This window comes from Salminus brasiliensis, chromosome 16, assembly GCF_030463535.1.
Source record: "Salminus brasiliensis chromosome 16, fSalBra1.hap2, whole genome shotgun sequence".
Classification (NCBI taxonomy): Eukaryota; Metazoa; Chordata; class Actinopteri; order Characiformes; family Bryconidae; genus Salminus; species Salminus brasiliensis.
The window spans coordinates 3186840-3208709 of NC_132893.1; the positions used below are offsets into that span (position 1 = coordinate 3186840).

The 21870-nt window shown below is 42.4% G+C and overlaps 2 protein-coding genes across 2 annotated transcripts; one reads left to right on the top strand and one right to left on the bottom strand.

The window, feature by feature from the left end:
• The first annotated feature begins 414 nt into the window (after positions 1–414).
• smtlb (somatolactin beta) lies at positions 415–6090 on the top strand. The gene is made up of 5 exons (XM_072658571.1): positions 415–430; positions 608–792; positions 2399–2512; positions 2649–2828; positions 5893–6090. Exons 1-5 carry the CDS (start codon positions 415–417, stop codon positions 6088–6090), a joined length of 693 nt encoding a protein of 230 aa, XP_072514672.1.
• Positions 6091–16839: 10749 nt separating this feature from the next.
• kcnj1b (potassium inwardly rectifying channel subfamily J member 1b) lies at positions 16840–20714 on the bottom strand. The gene is made up of 2 exons (XM_072658796.1): positions 20343–20714; positions 16840–18037 (listed from the first exon to the last, which is right to left on the bottom strand). The coding sequence occupies exon 2, from the start codon at positions 18033–18035 to the stop codon at positions 16911–16913; it is 1125 nt and encodes a 374-aa protein (XP_072514897.1). The 5' UTR covers positions 18036–18037; positions 20343–20714; the 3' UTR covers positions 16840–16910.
• Between the last annotated feature and the right edge of the window lie 1156 nt (positions 20715–21870).

Below are 21870 nucleotides of genomic sequence, written 5' to 3' on the forward strand. Positions count from 1 at the left end.
TACCCCAAACTTACTGTAGTCCAGCCAATTCTGTCCCAAACTGTATACTAATGTAAAAGTACAATCACTGAAGTATTCTCCAGCGCCCCCTACAGTCTGCTAATGTTTGACCGTAGTAAAAACTCCTAGAGGAAGCCGAGAAGCCCACATAAATAGCCAGAAGGTCTCAACAATCATGTTATTAAGAGTGGAGCGGTCTGACCAGCCCTTCCAGGAATCCTTTCCTTCAGGGAAGGATGATGCATAAAATCGTAGTGGAAATCCGTGACCAGAAATATCGCCTTTCCACCTGCGTTACAGCTTCTGAGGCTTTGGATTCATTCATGAAGTGTCTACTGCGTATATAAGGTGTCTGTGTTCAGGGGCCGACCACGGGATCAATTTCAGCCAGTACTCTTCACCCTCGGAACAATAATGAAAAAGACTAGAGGTAGTGCATGTTTCGTCAGGCACTCCCTGACCTAGAAAGATCTGAGTGATTGTCCTGTGTGACATTCACATGTTGGACATGTTTGGCTATCACTCCAATCTTCCTGGGATCATGAGTATTCCTCAACCTTTAAATCTTTAGAAATGATACTCATGACTCTTGGCTTCATGTGTCCAGTTCTGCAGGGCTGCCTGGGGATCCTGTTCTGCTCCATCCACGGTCTGCTGGGTTCCTCCCTGGACTGCCCAGATCGGGACGCTGGAGGGACTCGGTGCAGCATCTCTGTGGAGAAGCTTCTGGATCGAGCCATCCAGCATGTGGAGCTCATCTACCGGGTCTCTGAGGAGGCCAGAACACTGTTCGTGAGTAAAGTGGTCCAGTCGTTACACACAGTCACTACAAATGACCTTATTTTAGGTGGTTAGAACATGTTCCCTCTGGAATGCTGTCGAATGCTGCAGTGGTCCTTCAGCTAGACAGCTTTTTCAGGGAGGGTTAGGAAGGTTGGGGGCTGGTTAGGTGTGTTCTTTTCCTGGTTGTGATGGTATGTAGATGTCTCTGCAGCTTCAGGGAGTGCAGTTTTGAACATATGTTCGAACATATGTCTTGAGAACTTCAGTGGAACCTCAATCAACTTCTCGTTTCATGTTTTTTAAAATTTGGCTCAGTCTTAAAGTAAGAAAGGCTCATAACTTCCTTATTAAAATCTTTGTAACAGAATATTTTATTCCCTTATGATGTATGTATCTGTATTTAAGTGATATACACTTCTAAAATATTACATAAAACCATGAATTTCCATTTTCATATATGTTTTTTCACATATCTGTTTTTTGAATCTGGTCTTTCATAATGATGGGATCAATAAAATTGCTCCAGAATTACTTGGAATATTTCCATATTTCTTCCACTGGATAAGTTTAGGATTTTGTTTTACAAATTAATTGTAAAAATAAATTAAATTCAGATTAAATTCAGTGTAAAGACAGATTCAGCTGAAATACAATTCTTTGTGATTAGAAACACAGTTTAGATTCAATTATTGAAAAGAAAAACTCAATTCAGATTAGATTCATTGTAATTCATAATACATTTGTTGTAAATAGAAACACAATTCAGATTAAATAATTAAAAGGAACCTAATTTAGATTAAATTCACTATAAGGAACACAATTTAGATTCTTTAGAAGTCTTTGTAAATAGAAACACAATCCATAAATTAATTCTAAAGAGAACTTCAATTCAGATTCAATTTGTTGTAAATTGAAACACAATTCAGATTAAGTTCATTATAAACAGAATCACAATTCATAAATTGACTGAAATGAGAAACACAATTTAGATTAAATTGTAAAGAAAAACTCAATTCGGATTAAATCAATTGTAAAATGAAATACAATTTGGATTAAATTTTTATATATAGAAATTACACATTACATTTATTGTAAATTGAAATACAAATTCATTATAACAAGAAACACAATTTAGATTAGATTTGTTGTAAACTTCAGTAAACTTTTTTGTACACTTTTGTTGTAAACTTCTGACTGCAGACACGGCTAAATACTTCAGATTAAATTTATTATAAAAAGAAACACAATTAAGATTACATTTGTTGTAAATTGAAACACAAATCAGATTAAATTAATTATAAATATAATCACAATTTATAAATTGATTGTAATGATAAACACACTTCAGATTAAATTATTATAGAGAACATTTAATTTCAATTTATATTAAATTTGTTGTCAATAGAAAAATAATTCATATTAAATTCACTATAAATAGAAGCAATCCAGATTAAAACAGTTATTTTTTAAAAAGAAAAACAGCATTAAGATTAAATTAAGACAAACACACAATGCACTGTTTTCTGCACTGAAGTCTCTTTCCACATTAATTACTCTTAATTGCAGGATTTCTTCTGCTGTTAGAAGCTTTAAGGTTGTGTTTTCCTTTTTGCAGGAGGAAATGTTCATTCCGCTTTCTTTGCTCGCTCAGCAAGGCCATATAGGCCACCTGTGCACATCCAACATCGTCCCCATCCCTACCTCCAAAAGCGAAGTCCAGCAAATTTCAGTAAGTGCCACTAAGCAGGGTTCAGCACTGTCCTTCGCTGCGGACACGGCCAAGCAGCCCAGGGCGATGGGACAATGGGTTTAGGAGGTTTTATGGGACTTACTGACGAGTTCTGGGCGTCTGTGTTTCACTGCAGGACAAATGGCTCCTCCACTCCGTCCTGATTCTCATTCAGTTCTGGATTGACCCTCTGGTGGACCTGCGAGATTCTCTGGATCGCTACGACAACGCCCCCAGTGCCCTCCTCAGCAAGACCAAGTGGATGTCAACAAAGCTGATGAATCTGGAGCAGGGAGTTCTCGTCCTCATCAAGAAGGTACGCTGGAGCTGCACTTACGGAGCTGAGCCATTCTAACATCAGAACACACACTCTTACACACTCTTACACACTCTTTATTTGAGCCATGCTATTTTATAAAACCTAAAGTGGGTCTTCTATGGCAGAGGTCTTTGATTCTGGACCTTGAATCCGGTTTCCAGTCCTGGATTTCGTTCTAGTTGGAAGTTAAGCGTTAAGGTAAATGATTGGCTACCGTGCTTGATGGCGATGGTCAAAAGCCGATCTGCACCAAGAGCCCTTCCAGCTTCAAGTACGGCTCGGCTCAACCCGCCATCCTTTAAGGTCCACGGAAGACGAGCGTCCAGGCTTTTTACTGTCCTGCACCAAAGTGGTGGAACGAACTTCCCCTGGGTGTCCGAACAGCAGAGTCCAACGCTCGCTGTCTTCAAACTCAGACTGAAGACCCTCCTCTTCTGAGAGTACTCAGGCGAAGAGAAGAGTATTATGGTCTCCATATTGACTTGTGTTTAGTAGAGTCTAAACTTTTTAGTCTGTTCAAACTAGCTGAGGTTTTTCTTGAGTAAATAGTGAAGCACTTTTGTAAGTCACTCTGGAGAAGAGCTTCTGCTAGATGCCGTAAATGTAAATGTAGCATCACGTCTACAAAGGATTACAAAGTCCAAGACTGGAGGCAGGACTCAAGGTCCAGATTAGAGACCTCTGTTCTGTGGTATTGCTCAAAAAACCCTTTGGAGCTCGTTTACTTTACTAAAAGGGCGTTTTTTTATTTAGTCTGGGCTGAATCTTCCTATACTTCATCCTGATTGGTTTATTGAAGATTGGTTTACGAACTTCTTGCTGATATTATGTTTTTATACCAGCAGAACCAACTTCAGGCCCGAAACTCGAATCTAGTTCAAATTCGCCAAATGAACGCAAGCGCTTGTTAGCTTACAGCGGTAACAGCGTAGCCGAAAGATAAGGAGGAAACTATGGCAAGCAATCCTACCAATCTGGAGTTCCAGTTCTTCTGCAGTCTGATGGGTGGCGATAGTCTGCCGAGACCACCTCTTTTGGTCGCACCAAATTTTGGTCCTTCGGTTCGGGCTGTGGTTCGCGGCACCTTTACTATTTTGGTTCGGACTAAACTGAAAAGTCCGAAACTCCAGAGAAAACTAGGTAGGTGTCTTCTAAAGAAGAGGATCCAAGTCTATGGCTGAAGGAGCTGAATTTAAGACGTCAACCCAAGCGTCCAGACGTCTGCTCTTAACATCTCATGGAGGGGAGGCTTTGCCGGAGCTGCATAACTGAGCCAATTCTCTAGCTAAGACTGTTCTGTTCTGGTGCTGGTGTTGGTTTCTCCTTACCATGAAATGGTAAGAGCAGAGGTCTGGATGTTTGGGTGGACGTTTTAGATTTAGCGCCTTCACCCACAGACGTAGGTCCTCTTCTTAGATAGTTGGATAGTTATATGGCATCCCACAGCACTCCAACCTCTTCGTATGTGTCTTACAATGTCGCACCGGAGCTTCCATGTAGGGACCAGTGATGAGGCAGCGCTGTGTTCTCCCAAACATTTGGTTTGACAGGTTTCACCTTGGCTGAAGTCCCAACACTGGCCGCATTTCGTATACTGGTTTTCGAATTCACCCACAGGCTTCAACAAACACGTCCCACCAGTTTCAGAGCACCAATCTGCTAACAATCCCCAAAGTGAGGATTAAGAGATTTAAGGAAGCAGCTTGCAGTGCCTATGGCGGCCGCCTCTGGAATAGCCTGCCTGAGGGCAGCACGGCCTGTGGACATTTTTAAGCGCTGTCTATTCTCCATTTTTCTAGTTTCTTTCCCTTGAGGTTCTTTTATGATATGTAGTGTGCATGGTTGCAAAAAACTAAATGTTCTAACCTGTCTTTATACCTTAGAATTAAACAGGCTGTGTTTCTTACTGGGCCTTCCTGACATACGTACATGATCTCCGTTGTTTTTGGCTATCCTGTATTGACCCTGACGTTGCAGGTAAAATTACATCCAGTTAAAAACATGGCAGGAGGCGACCTTCCTCAGATCCCAAGCAGTGCTTTGGACCAATTCCTAAAAAAAGAAACTGCTTATTATATAAAAAATGTCAAGTGGTGGCACTGAGGAACAGCAAAACACCAGAAAGCTGGACTGTGACGTTTATTTTGGTTCAATCAGGAACGAACTGACCTGCAAACAGAAACCGGCGGAAGTGGGAACCTGCTATATATATATATATATATATATATATATATATATATATATATATATATATATATATATATATATATATATATAGGCCACTAAACAGTGCCATTACACAGCTATAGGCTACAAAATATCTATATATATAGGCCACTAAAGAGTGCCATTACCCTGCTATAGTCTGCTAAATATATATATATATATATATATATATATATATATATATATATATATATATATAGTAATATTTGTATATTTGTCATATTTGTAAATTAGCTTCCAAATATGGACAGTATGGGCTAGATATTAGAATATTAAATCATAAAAATTTAAATGAAAAAATTCTCCTTTATAGAAATCCCCCACAGAAATCCATTTTTGGCCAGTTTTGATGACATGGGCCCTTTAAAACATTCCTTTTCCACCATAATAGGAGTTTCCCAATCATCTCCCTAATTTTCTAGTCATTCCCAATTCCTCACAGTTTTCTGAGAGTAAAAGCTAGCAGAGCTTCCTCCAAGTCACCTGAAGCTCCACTGCGTCACTGGACAGCTCAACATGCTTGCAGGAGAACACTAACTACCAGTTCTTTTATATCTGCCAACAAACACCCTAAACTAGCTAGCATCACACTGATTGATGGGGGAGAGAGGGAGGGCCATCCTACCCAGAAAAAAAGTGAGGCCGGTAATGCTCTTGAGGGCGTTGTCACGGCTGTCCTAAAATACATAAGTCTGCACCCAGGGCCTGCAGACGTCGCTTCGTCCGTTTACTGCTCTTCATCTCTGTCCTTGGATACAAACACTCTTTAGAGTCTTTAGAGCTTTCTAGAGTCATGGCGATTCACCGTGCATGACCCTTCGCCTTCTCTTCACAGATGCTGGAAGAGGGAAGCTTGGAGCTGCACAACAACGAGAGCGTGACGGCGTTCATGGTTCCGCCGGACGTGGTGGAGCACGTGCTGAGGGACTACGCCATTCTGTCCTGCTTCAAGAAGGACGCTCATAAGATGGAGACGTTCCTCAGACTTCTCAAGTGCCGCCAAACCAATCGCCCCGGTTGTCCCTTTTTGTGAGCAACCAAGTCTCCGGCCCAGTGACTTTTTTCAGGGTGATCTGTTCAGGAGATGCATTGATCGAGCAAATGGCACTGTTTTATTGAAGGCTGCCCACATTAGGACTTTATAACACCTGCATTAGCATGGAATAGGGTGTGCATTCAGCAGTACTTGAGTATTTGGAAATCACTCATGCCAGTATTTACCCTTACACCACAGTGACAGACAGTTGTCCATTGATAAGGCATCATTAAGACTTACACCGTCATATCAGAGCATTATGACCACCCCTGGAGTGAACTTGGGACGTCATAGATGCCAAGTCACAGGGCTTCCCGGCAAATACTTTTCTCACAACATTGCAAGAACATTGTCCAAAGGTTGCATGGGTTACGTTTTCTCAACACCAGCAACGTTGTATATTAGGTGACATGGCCTCTTGGTCATACCGTGCTCCGACAATGGCCTTCTGGCACACTGAGTGCCTCTCTACGGCATAACAGTGGTGCCCTACAGGTCATTAATGCCAGAGGGGAGCGATGGCGACTCCGTTGAGTGGTACAGAGCAATCGGTGCCCCAAACTATCCGTTTTCTGACAATAGAGCATCGTATATTTTGTGAACGTAGTGCATTTCAACATTGTGGGATCCAAAACAAACGTTAACGCCACAACGTTAACAAGAATAAATAAGCGTATAAATAAGCGAGCACACCAGTCAGTTGTAGCAAAACCATCGTATTTAGCAAAAGTCGTGACCTGGTCGGTGTCCAAAAGAGCACGATAATAGGCTACTGGGTGAAGGGTGGAGACAATTTAGAAACCGTTAACTTTTGTGGGATGTACTAGAGCTGCCCTACACAGCGGCATAACAGTGGTGCACCACGGGTCGTTGATGCAAGGGGGGGAACGAGCAGTCGACGCCACACTGTGGAGCAGCAAACCTCTATACTGAACACCTTCCCTCACCCTAATACAGGACATGCCGCGATTTTTTGCTAGGCGTGGTTATTCCCACTATTAGCTAGGTGGTCATAATATTCTGATATGACTGTATGTCTTAATGATGTTATGAAGCATCATGAAGACATAATGGAAGACAGGCCTGAATATTACCTAGTAAAGTGATGATGCCTCTTCAATCAGTGTTTCTCCCTTCTTCGTCCCACCATTGTCTTTACTGGAAATATGAAGCCCCGGATATTGCAGCACAAACGCAACGCAAATATGAGGCCAATCTGCGAATCTCGACAGCGTTAAGCCCTCCCACCGAACGGTTCTATGGCCCCCGGTATCTACTTGCAGTGGTAAAGCGGCCTACGCTATCTGATGCTTATGCACGTGTTATGAAGTCCTCTGTGTGTGAAAGCCTTCAAATAAAGTCATTTAAATATTTAAAAGGGGTTAAAATCCCACACAGATAAAATGATATATAATAATGATGTATTTTAGTCATTATAAACGTAACCAGTAGGAAACACAGGCTTTGGAGGATATTGGTGTGGTCATTTGAAAGCTTACTGTAATATTTATTGATCTAATGGTCATTTCGTAAAGCTGTTGTCACATTGCGCCGATTCTTAAAAATAAACAGACCAATAGAAATGCTTGGATTAAAATCTCGCCCATTTCAGAGATTGGTTAAGACAGTGACGAGGTGGCTGTCTGCTGCGACTTAGTGTTTAAGTATAAAAATATATATATATATATAAATATAATATAATATATAATAATAAAATAATAATAACAATAATAATAACTAATACACACATACACTATATGTCCAAATATTTGTGGACGCCCCTTCTAATAATTGCATTCAGCTAATTTAGGTTGCACCCACTGCTGCAGATGGAGATGTGTGAATGCACACACACACCCAGCTTGTCTAGTCCCTGTAGAGAAGAAGTTCTGCCAATAGAAAAGGACAGGCGTGGGCTTTATAGAGGGGTATAAAGCCCCCCCAAGCGTTGAGCTGTGGAGCAGTGGAAGAACTGTGTTCTCTGGAATGATGGTTGGTGGTGCTCCATCCAGTCCTTTTGGGATGTTGAGTTGGGGTATGATGAGGTGGGGTGGTGATTTATCACTAACCAACATCCTGACCGCACTAACGGACACTCTTGTTGTTGAATGCAATCAAATCAGCGCAATCAAATCACTCTAGAATCAAGTAGAAAGTCCTCTTTCCTCCAACAAAAGCAGGATCAGCTCTTTTTCAATACTCTTGATTTCAGAAGAAGCAATAAATGAGCAGGTGTCCCAATACTTTTGTCCATATAGCGTCAAAGCCTGCTCAGAGCTGGAGCTGGACTCCATTAAAGCTGTTTATGTGCCTCATTTATAACACAGGACCCTTACCCATGATTCTAATCTGCCTGCGCTATCCTGTACGCTGCGAGGAGCTCAGCCTGAGTAACCTGAGTTTAATTAGAAATAAACAACCTGGCAATTAAGCGTATGACCTCACTGCCTGACCTCGCTGCACTCTAGAAAGGGTTTGGCAGTTCAACCTCAACCAAATTAACTGGTCGCACTTCATTAGCAATTCATAAGGCTGTATAACACCTACGTAAGGCTTTCCTGGCTTGTATCTCAATATTAGTATCAATACATGGAGGCCTGAGTGTCAATACTTATGTCTAAAGGCCAGAACACACCGACCAACCGCACGAACGCAAGCGAATAAACACACTCATGGTGGGCCGGCGTGCCTCGGCCGCTTGTGTTTGTTCGGAAATATTTGGTTGAATTCGACGCGCTGAAGGTTCGGGCAGTCGACTATGACCACGCACCATTCACACAGTGACATTCACAGTCAGTGAGGTATCTAGAACCTCCAGAGAACCTAGAGTGAGGTTTCACAAAATTGGTCACACCCAGTAAAAAAAAATAAATAAATAAATAAAAATTATATATATATTATATATATATATATACATAAAATTTGAACAAAAAAAAAATTTAAAAAAAAAAATCTAAAAGAGAAATCCCAAACTCTTTTAATCATCCTTAAATCTTTTCAAAAAATCCTGTTACTGCAGTAAATATCACTGCTGTTCAATAAAAAACCTGTATCTCCAAGGTAAAGGTAAAAATGCTCTTAGCTTAAATAGAAGCCGTTGGAAAGGGTTTTACAGCATTTCTATTAATCCAGAATGATCTACACAGTGTACAGAAGCAGCTACAGGGTTCAAACCATACAGATATGATACATGCATAGATACATGGTTTTTATTGGGCAGCAGCGATATGCTTAATCATCCCTTATACCACCATCATTTGTGAAATGCAGAATATAAAAAGTAAAGTGAAAAGAGAATTTAAATCATATTATTGTTTCAGAAATATCATAAATATCAATAAAATAGAAATATGTTTTATACATAAATAAATAAATTTATGCAAAGAAACTTTGAACGTTCTCAAAAAGTTATGGTGCAAAATGTGAACTTTGAGAATTAAAACTACCAGAAGGGACATAATAACGTTGCTAACATTATAGCTAGCTCCCAATGCTAACAACTAACTAACTAAATAAATAAATAAATAATCAAAGCTGCCAGGTTGAGTCCTCTGTTCAACCCCTGAAGTCTTAACCAATGGGAAAGCTGCGTTGGCTGGGCCGGCCGCCTAGATACTGGGGAACTGAAGGACCTGATGGAGCGTTTTCTCGTTTTCCGTTTCAATCAATTCTCTTCAACTCTCTTATTAATCTGTGGTTCGTTCTGCTACTCAAACACAGCGCTGGACATTAATATGCATTAGCTGATCAATATGTCAATTTCAGAACTGCGTGAAGAATTTTTTTTATGGGACCAATAGTGGTTCTTCTAAGGCATCGCTGGAATCGCCCGCACCTTCCTTTTTAAGAGGGCACACCAGCAGCAACTGGGTCAGAGTAATTTTGCGAAAATTGGCTTTCATCATAAAGGGGATGCTGGGGTACATCATTCATATACCCCATGATGATTTCATTAGAAACGGATGTAAAAATGAAAAGTAGTATTTGAAGTCCCTGGGAATCACAAGGCCTTCTCTGAAGGCCTCAAAACACCCTGAGGCTTTTTTTTTTGACGTAGAAACATGCATGTCCCAAAAACGCCTCACTGTAACCTTCGCCTGGTCATTAAAATTGCATCACCATTGATTTGTATCCTATCAGAGTTCAGAACCAGCCACAGTACACTCCACAGAAATACACAGGATGCACGCCGCCTGCGTCTGAGCGGAAGGTTTCGAGTGAAGTCAATCAATGTGTTTAGCAACCAACGCCTAAAAACAGGAGCGTGGCCTTCAGAAACCGCTCGGTTGGCTCGGTTTGGACGTGGGGTACTCGGTAAACGTGGCAAGGCATCGCAGAGGTAGAAAGCTCCTCTCCGTAGAGGCCCGGCAGAAACGGCGAATCGTCTGCGGAGACGTAGGGGTCAAGTGGGCAGCCCGATCAAGGCAGGACGTGGGCTGGCACATGGGCAGTGGAAGTTGGAATTATGCTGATTCTGAACTCAGCGCTTCACACTCGCTCCCACACACTCATCCTTTCCTTTGTCCATCATCCAAAAAAGCTCACGGCTACTAGGTATCTCTCTCTCTCTCTCTTTTCCTTTCTCGCTCCGTGTTCGCCAAACTTTGCGTCCAGTCGAAGTGGAGCTAAGGCGAAACAGCGAATGCCAATCCTCGATTAAAAACAGAGTGCAGGACGGATCGGCAAGGCTCCACTGAAGGTCTGCGTTCACAAGGCTACGTGACACTTACATAAGCCAGTCGTGATCTACATGAACCTTACTGAAGGTCTATTCAAAAGAAAAAAGAGAAAGAAAGCCGGTCAGTTGTCAAGAAAACTTCTGGAGTCAAAATTAGCTTGACCCTTGTTGGAATAAGCTTGTATAAATGTCTATGCAGGTTTACGTCAGTTGTCATGGAAGGCTTATGTAGGGATCTTGTTGCCTCATGAATGCTGCCCATTCTGTAGTGGTACCGAGGTATTACCAAAGGGCCTTGGGCCTGGGCCTTTGGCCTGGACCGGGGCTGGACCGGAAGCCTCTCCCGAAACCAATCAGTCAGTAGAATAGATGTTAAATCAACGTTAAACTTCCAACATTACCTCAATCGAATCTGCGTTCCAATCTGATGTGGATACATCGTCACTTTTGCACCTTAATTTAATATTAAATAAAATATATATATATATCAAATTTGAACTCTTTCAATCATCCTTAAACCTTTTCAAAAAATCCTGTTACTGCACTAAATATCGCCGCTGTCCAATTAAAAAAGGTGGTCAATTTACAGGAGAAGGTAAAAATGCTAACAGCTTTAAATGGAAGCCAATGGAAAAGGTTTATTCCAAAAATTTACAGCATTTCTATTGGTTGATTAATCCAGAATTATCTTCTTTTTTTTTTTTTTTTTTTGGACAGCAGCAATATGCTAAATCATCCCTGCTTTATGTACAGGGGTTTGTGAAATGCAGAATATAAAAAGTAAAGTGAAAAGAGAATTTAAAGCATATTTTACATCAGAAATATTAAAAAATTAAATAAACAAAATAAAAATTACGTTAAGTTATGGTGCAAAATGTGAACTTTGAGAATTACAACTACTAATAAGGATGCTAACATTAGCTAGCTCCCAATGCTAACAACCGAAAACATAATGTGAGCACTAATGCATTTCCTTTAACATCTGAAGACACCGCTAACGTTAGCTAGTTTGAACCAGCTAGCTAAAGTCTAGCTAAAACCAGGCCTTTTACCACAGTAACGTAAATTTTGTTTAATTTAGTGTTAAAATAATCGATATTCAGTTAGAACTGATGTATATTACCAATAGTCACTCAGCTATTTAACATTTTTAGGTTATGAAATATTTTCTTTACCGCAGAGGCAGCAGTTAGCTGTGCCGGTCAGCTATAACTTAACGTATATTCAATGCCGTTGCAGCCAGCGTTGGAAACCGGCAACTTTCATCCATGCTTTACCGTTAATCCAACATAGTACTGATTTCAAAATATTAACCTTGACCGAAATGATGGTTCTGATCCAAAATGATCAATAATCAGCTTAATAAGCTTGATATCTTGGTATTTAGCAGTATAATGTTGGCTAATCTGCCAACCATGAAACAAGAAGAGACCATTAAGCTGTTCCTACATAGATACCACAATAAACAATACCCTAAAGTGGAGACTTTTCAGTTTTCAGTGGGTTTCAAAACCCACCAAAGCCTAAGAATGGAGTAAGGCTGGTACTGTAATGATGTGATATTGCAGAGCTACAATCACAGATGTACTCTCACAGGTCTAGAAGGCCTCCAGGGTTCTCCACTGTCTAATACCAGGGGCTCCAAAGGATCATGATCATTGTCATTAAAGGCTGAATGTAGAGATCTGGTAGTCTTATGAATGCTGCCCATTCAGGAGTGGTCTCAATGTTTTGCAAAGTAAAATCAATAAAACATATAGTGGTGATATATAGGAGGTTCCTTTGAGTTGTGGTGGTTCTTTGTACCGCATAACCATTGCTGTAACGGAAGAACCACGGCCACTTGACTTGTGTCATTGTGCTATTGTGGTCACCTGATTCCATCAGCACCCATCAACGGTTGCCCAAGCGTAAGAATCTGAGCTACGTTAAACTGAACGGTCAGAACATCTCCAAAACATCAGGCAGGTCTTGTGGGGTGTGTGTTGGGGGGTATGCAGTGGTCAGTACCTACCGAAAGTGCTCCAAGGAAAGACAACTAGCGAACTAGCAACATGGTCATGGGCACCCAAGGTCCAACCTCACTGATGCTCGTGTCTATGCCTTGACGGGACGAGGGGCAGGTGGTTTTAATGTTATGGCTGATTATGAATATTGTCCCTTCTTATGCTTGTACTTCACTATGAGGTTCTGCCATTGTACATTTATGGCTATGAAGGTGGGAATTAAATGAATAGGCTACCTATGAGAGCAATCTGACTCTGTTTATACTAGAGCGCCTCCCTGTGGGCAGAGAGTGCTAAGACACATACTGTAGCATTGAATAGCAAGCAGTTTGGTCTTTTTAATTAGGTGCACTGCCCTTTTTGGGACTGGATTAACCCCCTAAACCCCAGGAAACCCCAGGCTGGGCAAGTCCAGGCTTCCTGTCCAACATCAGAAGTTCCATAGTACCAGGTGGAGGTCCGAGACCCTCCTAACAGTCTTTAAAAGTAAGATCTTCATCTAATTCAGTAAATATTTCTGAGCAGATAAGATAGAAGATAATCTACATTCATAGGGAAGGATCATAAAAAATAAATGGGACCCCTAAGACCTGCTTGACCACCAAAAACAGGGCAGGGCAGGTAGTGATCGTGGGCACTAAAAGTTTGCATGAGTTAAATTCTCTGTTGATATTAACCCTTTAGACCCTGTAAGCCCCCACTTCTTCACTTCCATAATTAACATCAATTCCTTAGGCCCTAAAATAGAACCTGGTGGGACGCCACAAGACATGCTAAACCAAACAGTTGCCAGGAAAACCACGGTAGTTTCTGCATTAGGATGTATTACTGAGTAATAAACCTAGGGTGTAAGAGGTTAAACTAAGGTGTTGCCACTACGACCCGAGGACCGCTGGTTCGAATCCAAGCACAGTTGGCCTTGCTCTCTCAGGTGTGGGTTGATGGCACTTCCTCACTTCAGTCTGTTTAGCGGTTGCTGGGGAGCCATGCTGGCTTCACATTTGTTGGAGAAGACATGTGCTAGGTTTCACCCTCCTAGTGTTGGGTCGAAATCAATTATTAAAGAAAATAAATAAAGAAATGTACTAGTCAATGTGGAGAAACAAACACAGCCTCTTATTCGACATCGATTGTAACATTAGCGATCCTCAGGAGCGAGCTCGTCCCCTCTCGTCAACACCCAACAAACCCAGCTGATTTTGGCAGCCGATGCTGGTTCGGGGTAGATGTTTTGTACAGAAACCAACAGGATAAGTCTCCAGCATAAGTTCTGCTGAGTGGATACAAATGGATTTGAGGCTGCGCTCCCAAATGATTTGACTTATTCCTTATTTTCCCAGTTTGATTTGAGTGCCTGCAGAATCTCGGAGCTCTGCAGAGTTAAAACCTGGGTCTTCCAGCGTGATAAAAAATGCATGAGATGACCAGGTTACTTACTAGCCGAGGTACATGAAGTTCTTGGCAGAAACTGGAAACTGGATAAGAATGATTTCGATGTCGTACTACGTCTTCAGTGAAAAAGTGGTGGGTGTGTGTGGATAGGGCACCATAACTGGGCCTTCAGCTCAGTTCCTGGAGTCCTAACCAATGAAAGAGCCAATTTAGCCGTACCTACTCCTATGATACCACGAGAAGCAATAACTCGTCTGGACGATTTTCCCATTTGTTGCCACCAAAACTTGAATAAATAAAACCAGCACTGTGATCCTGTTAAGCTGCAGCGTTTAAAGCATCCATCTAAATGAATCTACTGAATCTTCCTGTAGCTGCTGCCTGCATCAGATACAAAACCTTGACGCTGGCCTACAAAGCCAAGAACGGACCAGCCCCTCCATACTTGATGGCAATGGTCAAAAGCCAATCTGCACCAAGAGCCCTTCCAACTTCAAGTACGGCTTGGCTCGACCCGCCATCCTTTAAGATCCACGGAAGACGAGCGTCCAGGCTTTTTACTGTGCTGGCATCGAAGTGGTGGACAAACTTCCCCTGGGTGTCCGAACAGCAGAGTCCAACGCTCGCTGTCCTCAAACTCAGACTGAAGACCCTCCTCTTCTGAGAGTACTTGGGCGAATAGCAGAGTGGTCTCCTTATTGACTTGTGTCTAGTAGAGTCTAAACTTAGAGGATCTTTGAATTTTAGCCTTTTCAAACTAGCTGAGGTTTTTTTGGGTAAATAGCAAAGCACTTTTGTAAGTCGCTCTGGATAAGAGCGTCTGCTAAATGCTGTAAATGTAAATGTAAAAATGAGGTAAAACTACATATGCAGTCTCAAAGCCCTGGAAGGCCTTGAGGGTTCTCCACTGTTTAATACCCAGGGGCTACAAAGGATCTTAATCTGGCTGTGGATCTTGTTGTATTTAGTTGAAAATGAATGAAGAAAAAAAAAAAGCCTTAATGACCATTTTACTATAGAGTAAATAAATAAAGCGTGCTCTCTGACGGTTACTGAAGTCATTCTGAAAAATAGAAAAAAAAACTGCCTAGACAATAAAGGGTTAAACATCTTCTCTAAAGAGAAGCACTTGAACGGTTATTTGTCCAGTGAGTGCAAACACAGTCACGTTTTCCAAAGCTCACAAACCGCCGAATGCTTAAAAAGCCCTTGTGATTTAGCCAACGCTTCAAAGATAACCTTTTTTTTCTCCTCTTGACAGAGTTTAAAAATTAGCAGGGCTATTACCACCCTCGCAGCCTGCCTGAAATTTTCCAGGCTGTCGGTTTCACTTCAGCAGCGAAGGCCGCGGGTGCAACGAACAGCTAACTGCCCTAATACCAGCAGTGTCACTTCTGAACTGGTGCGACTGCAGCAGTGGTTCTTTAGCAGGCAGGCAGGCGATCCGGAGCGGGATCCAGTAGGATGCCTGTACGGGCGCAATGGAGCACAATGCGTTAATGTTATGGAAATGTATTTATGCCATAGAATTGCGGCGAATGAACAATGCGGAAGGCCTTCACATCCCGGCGATATGCCTTCACTCAAACGCTTATTCAGAACTAACCTCTGTTCTAATCCTCTTACGGACACCCACCGAGCACTTCCTTTGAGCGTCTGCGATGAAGCGCTCTCTTTCAAAGGATCTGAGCACTGTTTTATTGTGGGTGAGCAAAAATGTGAAAGTGAAATGGAGGAACTGAATGATTAAAAGTTATCACAGGTAGTCAGCGCCACTGTAGTTCATAGCATTGTCAAAAGCGCTATTGCTAATTCTCCACTTCCAATGAATTGGCTCAGTTCTTGGGGGTTGTGTTTTGTTTTTTTGCAGGATTTTGTCATGAGCTCCAACATCCTTGGCTAAAAAAACAAAAAAAATAAAACAGTCATGCACGTAATGCAAATTCCACCAAACATACAAACTCCAACTCCTTTATAATAGTTTTCCCTGCAAAACTGGGCATTTGGCCTTCCATCGCCATGCCTCCACCTCTCCACCACAGAATCACTACCACAAAACTCCCATCTTCTTCAATTTCCTTGGCTCTAGACCCCGTTTACACCTGCTCACTTCATCTGCCTTGAGTATCAGGACTATATCTGGATTAAGGCCAAACCAGATAGACCCCGTTTACACCTAATCACTTCATCTGCCTTGAGTATCAGGACTATATCTGGATTAAGGCCAAACCACATAGACCCCGTTTACACCTGCTCACTTCATCTGCCTTGAGTATCAGGACTATATCTGGATTAAGGCCAAACCACATAGACCCCGTTTACACCTGCTCACTTCATCTGCCTTGAGTATCAGGACTATATCTGGATTAAGGCCAAACCACATAGACCCCGTTTACACCGGCTCACTTCATCCGCCATGAGTGTCAGGACTATATCTGGATTAAGGCCAAAGCACATAGACCCCGTTTACACCGGCTCATTTCATCCGCCATGAGTGTCAGGACTATATCTGGATTAAGGCCAAAGCACATAGACCCCGTTTACACTACATTTCTATTTTAAGTGAGGAAATTTGGTTTCCTCTTGAAAAAATAGGCCAAAATAGGGAGCTTTTAGAGGCAAGAAACTTTTTAGATTCACCACCAAATCACTTTGAATGACTTCTGTACATCTTGAGTCTTTAATTATGTAAAAAGTTTGAGTAATCAGTGGAACTCCCCCTTAATATCTGTTGTACAGTGTCACATTTGAGTATTGTCCATGGAATTGTCAATGGTAATCACATCAAAGCCAGGGTTATCAATGCCCTGGTGACTGTGCCGGTGAAGTATGAGGTTGCTGTTCAATTCGTTCAGATAGCAGCAGGCGCAATGCGGCGTGACCACCGGCACAGTCTTGGAAAAGTTGGAAAAGTCCACGCGGTACTTGCCCCCTTTGGTGCGGGAGATGATGGGTAGGAAGCTGTAACCCCACTGGATCTCGCGGGGGATGAAGGAGGTGCGTACCTGGCAGGACGAGCTGGTGGACTCGGCCACTCCGTCCAAGAACACCACCAGCTCGAACTCCTGCTGCTGAATGGTGTCCGCCGCCATCTCCGCAAAGGGGCTGGAGCTGTCAATCACATGGTACAGCGTCAAGGGGCACACAAAGAACAGGTTGTCCTTGCCAGCATCCACCAAGAAGTCGATGTTCACCTGGTCCAGGATGATGGGTTCTCCGTCTGTCGTGATGGTGGTCCTCAGGAGCTTGCCGTAAATCTGGCTTCCAATGAGCAGCGTCTTGCGCAGGTTGGCCACCCGGATCTGCAGGCAGAGGCCTCCTTTCTTCAGGCAGATGACCGCCGTATCGCTGAAGGTGATCGTCTTGGCTCGCTTTTTGGGGAGGGAGATTTTGGCCAAAATCAGGCCGCACATGAAGCAGTTTATGATGGCGCCCATGAGCGACTGGACGACGAGAAGGGCCACTGTCCCAGCACAGTGCCCTGTCAGAGCTCGCCCACCGTAGCCAATGGTTGTCTGGGTCTCTAAAGAATAAAGAAAGGCAGTCGTGAGACCATGTACGTTGTCTATGCACTTTGTATGGCCGTCAGGAGCCTCCAAGTCACCGTTGCTCTTCGCAATCGAATACCACAGCAGGCCGAAGACAAACCAGCTTCCAGTGAAAGCAGCGACAAAGGAAAAGATAACAAAGCGCCATCGAATCTCGACAAAGGTGGTCCAAAAGTCCATTAGGTAGGCAAAATGGCTGTGATACTTTATGTTGCCGAATTCAATGTTACAGTGGCCATCCTTGGTCACGAGCCGTGTCCGGCGAATCCTGCGTTCCACTAAGTGATCATGAATGTGCTTCTGGATGAACTGCAACATTCCTTCATGGAAAAGAAGCAAAGGAGGAGAGGGTTTACAACGTCAGCAGGTCATACAAGTCATAAGCAGGTTAACAGCCTGTACATTCTAGGAAAGACTTGGTTAAAGCTTCTCAATCTTGCCATCAGAGCCTGAGAGAGCACAGTTGCCCTTCCTCTCTCTCCAGGTGGGTAGATTGCTCACTCTTCGCACGTCACTTCAGTGTGATGGTGGCTGACATGGGTATCTGCTGGCCAATGCACCAGAGCTGAGCACCTTGGGCTTTCCTCAGACCGCGCTGGGTGCCTGGTGACGGTGCATGTGTCAGTCCTCAAGTGGGCTGGGTAATTGGCTAAAATCTAAAATTAGTGTCATTCAATTCATCACATAAACTAGACATTATCCTCTCACCCCAAATGTTGCTGATTTCCCAAGACATGTTTGGTGTCTGAAGTGCACTTTTTTGTGAGCTTTGCAGTCGATCTACGAGGATAACACAATTCAGAAATTTCAGAAATGATCATTACCTGCTAGCTACATTAGCAAACTTCAGACAGCAAACATACACTATGTGCCCAAATGTTTGTGGACAGCCATTCTAATGAATGCATTCAGCTACTTTAAGTCGCACCCATTGCTGACACTTGTCTAGTTCCAGTAGAGAAGCACTGTCCATAGAATAGGACTCTCTGAAGCAGATAAACAAACATGAACCTATTGGCTCCATGCTGCCTATTGCCAAGTGTGGGCTAGAGGGGTATACTGTGGAGCAGTGGAAGGACTGTGCTCTCTGGAATGATGATGATACTTCATCCAATACTTTTAGCATGAGTTGGGGATGAGGTGGTGAGGTGGTGATTGTTCAACATCTTATCCTCACTAAGGCTCTTGTTGCTGAATGCAATCAAATCCTCACAACAATGCTCACTCCAAAGTCTAGTAGAAAGCCTTCTTCTCTGGACAGTAAAGAGATAAGCTCTTGTTAATACCCTTGAAGAAAAAATGAATGAGCAGGCGTCCCAATACTTTTGTGCATATAGTGTATCTTGTCTGATGAACTATTAAACATTGCAATAATACATAACGTTTAATATAATTGTTTGAGGAAATGGTTAAGATGTAAAGAGAGGGATTCAGAGCGAGTATGATGTGAAATGCTCTGAGAGAGACAAGGATTTCACAATGGAGAGATACTGGGTGCCGGGTGTTGTAAGGCAAAGTCATCCCAGAGAAAAGAAAACTAAAACTTATTAATATTAATTAATATTAAAATTATGGATTTACAACAATATCACCATCATCAACATCACAGATAAAACATTCCGACACATGTTGGTTTTGGGTAAGATATAAAATGGCTTTATGGTTGGTCCTTGGTCACCCTCACTGTTAGGACATCACTGAAAAGAGTTGGTGAGTTGATGTAAAACAGGGGTGCAGCAGCTAATCCCCTTATTTAATAGTCGATTAGTTGGTGACGTCATCATGCATGTTTCTCAAGCTAAGTAGGAACGGTTCAGGACACACGTGAACCACGGATTAAAAGCCAAAGTTAAACCATAACAGTGTGGAATACAGTTTTAGTGCTGCTGTGAGTGTAGAGCAGAGTTTTATTAGTGTGAGGCGTGGGGTCTCTTATGGACTTAAGTGTAAATAGGATAACTCTTCAAGTACGTTACTCAGAGACGTAATAAATGAGTAGGCCGTCACTGGTTGAAATATGAACAGCAGTTCTCGCAACAAAATAAACAAAATACGCCCAACAAAATAAAAGTCACTAATACAAATTTGCAGAAGCTAAAATGTCCCTTTTTTTTGCTGATCCAAGAATGATTTTACTGGTTTACTTATATATATATTTCTTCTTCTTTTTCTTATATAAATTTTATTAATTTTATTGCTCCTACTTGTTTTTTTTTTTGCACATACTTGGTTTTAAATTTTAATAGAAAAAGATATTACAGTTTTATTTATTTTTTATATCAACAAGAAAGTTCATTAAAACTTTTTGAATGAGATATTTACCTTTACTGTATTCATTGTCAGTCAGAAATTATATTTAAAAAAAAAAAGTTAAATTTAAAAGCTTAAAGTTAAATCAAAAAGTTACATTTAAAAGCTGATGGTATTTGAGCTGATTGGTAATTGAACAATCTGCATAATTGATTATAAGTGTAAAATAAATCATTCAACTCTATAAACCCACTCTGATGGACTTTCTTTTCATCTCAACCATTGCATTAAGCAGAAAGTTTGACAACAAAAATGGTGGAAGTCCCTTTTAAGCAGCTTGATTAGTGAGCCAGAATGGGAAAAATGATAACTTACCCCCACTTACACAGAGGACACAGAGGTTAGCAGCAGTGCTACCGAAACGAGAAGCCACTGTCAACTCTCAGTGCATGAAATCGACTTCACCGACGTATCGCCTGAGTGTGTTAGCCAAGCAGCAGGCAGGATTAACGCTCAGACCTTCCAGTTCTCCTCCAAGCGAACGGCCATTGGGTTGCTGCTAAAAAGTAATCCTCAGTGAAATGCTCTAATCCCAGGCACATGCCACAGTTTACCCTCCGTAAAGAAAGAGAACAAGACAACGGTTTCTAAAACAGCTTTCCTAGCCGATCACTGGCTCATCAGCAAAGTGCCAGGGTCTAGAAAACCAACTAACCCAGACCAGACTAAACCACATCTGAGGCGCTGACAGGCTGCGAGAGAGAAGCCCTACAGGTAGACCGTACTGGTCAACAAAGCATTAGGGTCTCCATGGCTGCTCCATTGGCCCTCCAGAGCACAATGCCTTTGGGGGAGAACGTCCCCCAGCTGATGGGAACGACCTCAGTGGAGGAGCTCCCCACCGTCTGGGTTTTACCCTGAACAACACTAAAGCTTTGCATGGTGCCAGACAAAGAACTCCCTCAATCACTGCTTCTCCTTTATTCCTCCCTTCCCCCAGATTTCAGCTAGACAAACAAATCGGACTCGGACTAACTTGCACGAACTCCTTAGTCATTAATATTGCTGATTAGCGCTTAGCAGTAGCCACTAATAAATGCATGGGTGTTGTGTTTATTTATGGGTATTTACAGAAAGGGTGTAACTCAACACACTGGCTGCTAATCTTCTGCCATATCAGGACCATGACCTGGACCCAGTCAGGCCATTGTTTATACACACACACACACACTCAAGCATGGCAGCTCTTTACACTGTGTGAACATTGCATGCTGAATGAACCAACAGAGATGCTCAGAAACACTCAGACTAAAATAAAGGTGCTACAGAAGGTTCTTGTCCTATAGACCCACAACATCCGTTAGAACCCTTTAAAGGGTTAACGACCCTCTGCTTTATATAAAGGTTCTTCATACTCAGGTGTCGTTCACAGAACTTCATGGAACTTCAGGGAAGTTCTCTTCTGGTCCAATGTGTTGACCGCAATGCAGACCGGCCACTTCATTAAACCCAGCACCCTGTTTCTACACTCACTATCCATTATATCAGCTCCACTGACCATATAGGAGCATTCTGTCATTTCATAATTCCACACTGTATCCATCTGCTTTTCTACATACTGCTATTAGCCTTCTTTCATCATGTTCTTCAATGGTCAGGACCCCACAGGACTGACCGCCGCAGAGCAGACTGTAGTATTTGGCTGGTGGGTCAGCATCCTCAGCACTGCAGTGATACTAACTGACATGCTGGTGGTGTGTTAGTGTGTGCTGTGCTGGTGGTACGAGTGGATCAGACACAGCAGTGGTCCAGCTTGTAGAGACAGAAGCTCATCTGTTGCTGCACAGTTTGTGCTGGTCATCCTCTTGTCCTTCATCAGGGTCCACAGGACGCTGCTGCCCAC

Excerpts from the sequence above, each read along its gene's own strand:
- kcnj1b (XM_072658796.1), bottom strand. The coding sequence starts at position 18,035 with ATGTTGCAGTTCATCCAGAAGCACATTCATGATCACTTAGTGGAACGC.
- smtlb (XM_072658571.1), top strand. Across the intron at positions 793-2,398 it reads AGGAGGCCAGAACACTGTTC|GAGGAAATGTTCATTCCGCT; the intron begins GTGAGTAAAGTG and ends TCCTTTTTGCAG. Across the intron at positions 2,829-5,892 it reads TTCTCGTCCTCATCAAGAAG|ATGCTGGAAGAGGGAAGCTT; the intron begins GTACGCTGGAGC and ends TTCTCTTCACAG.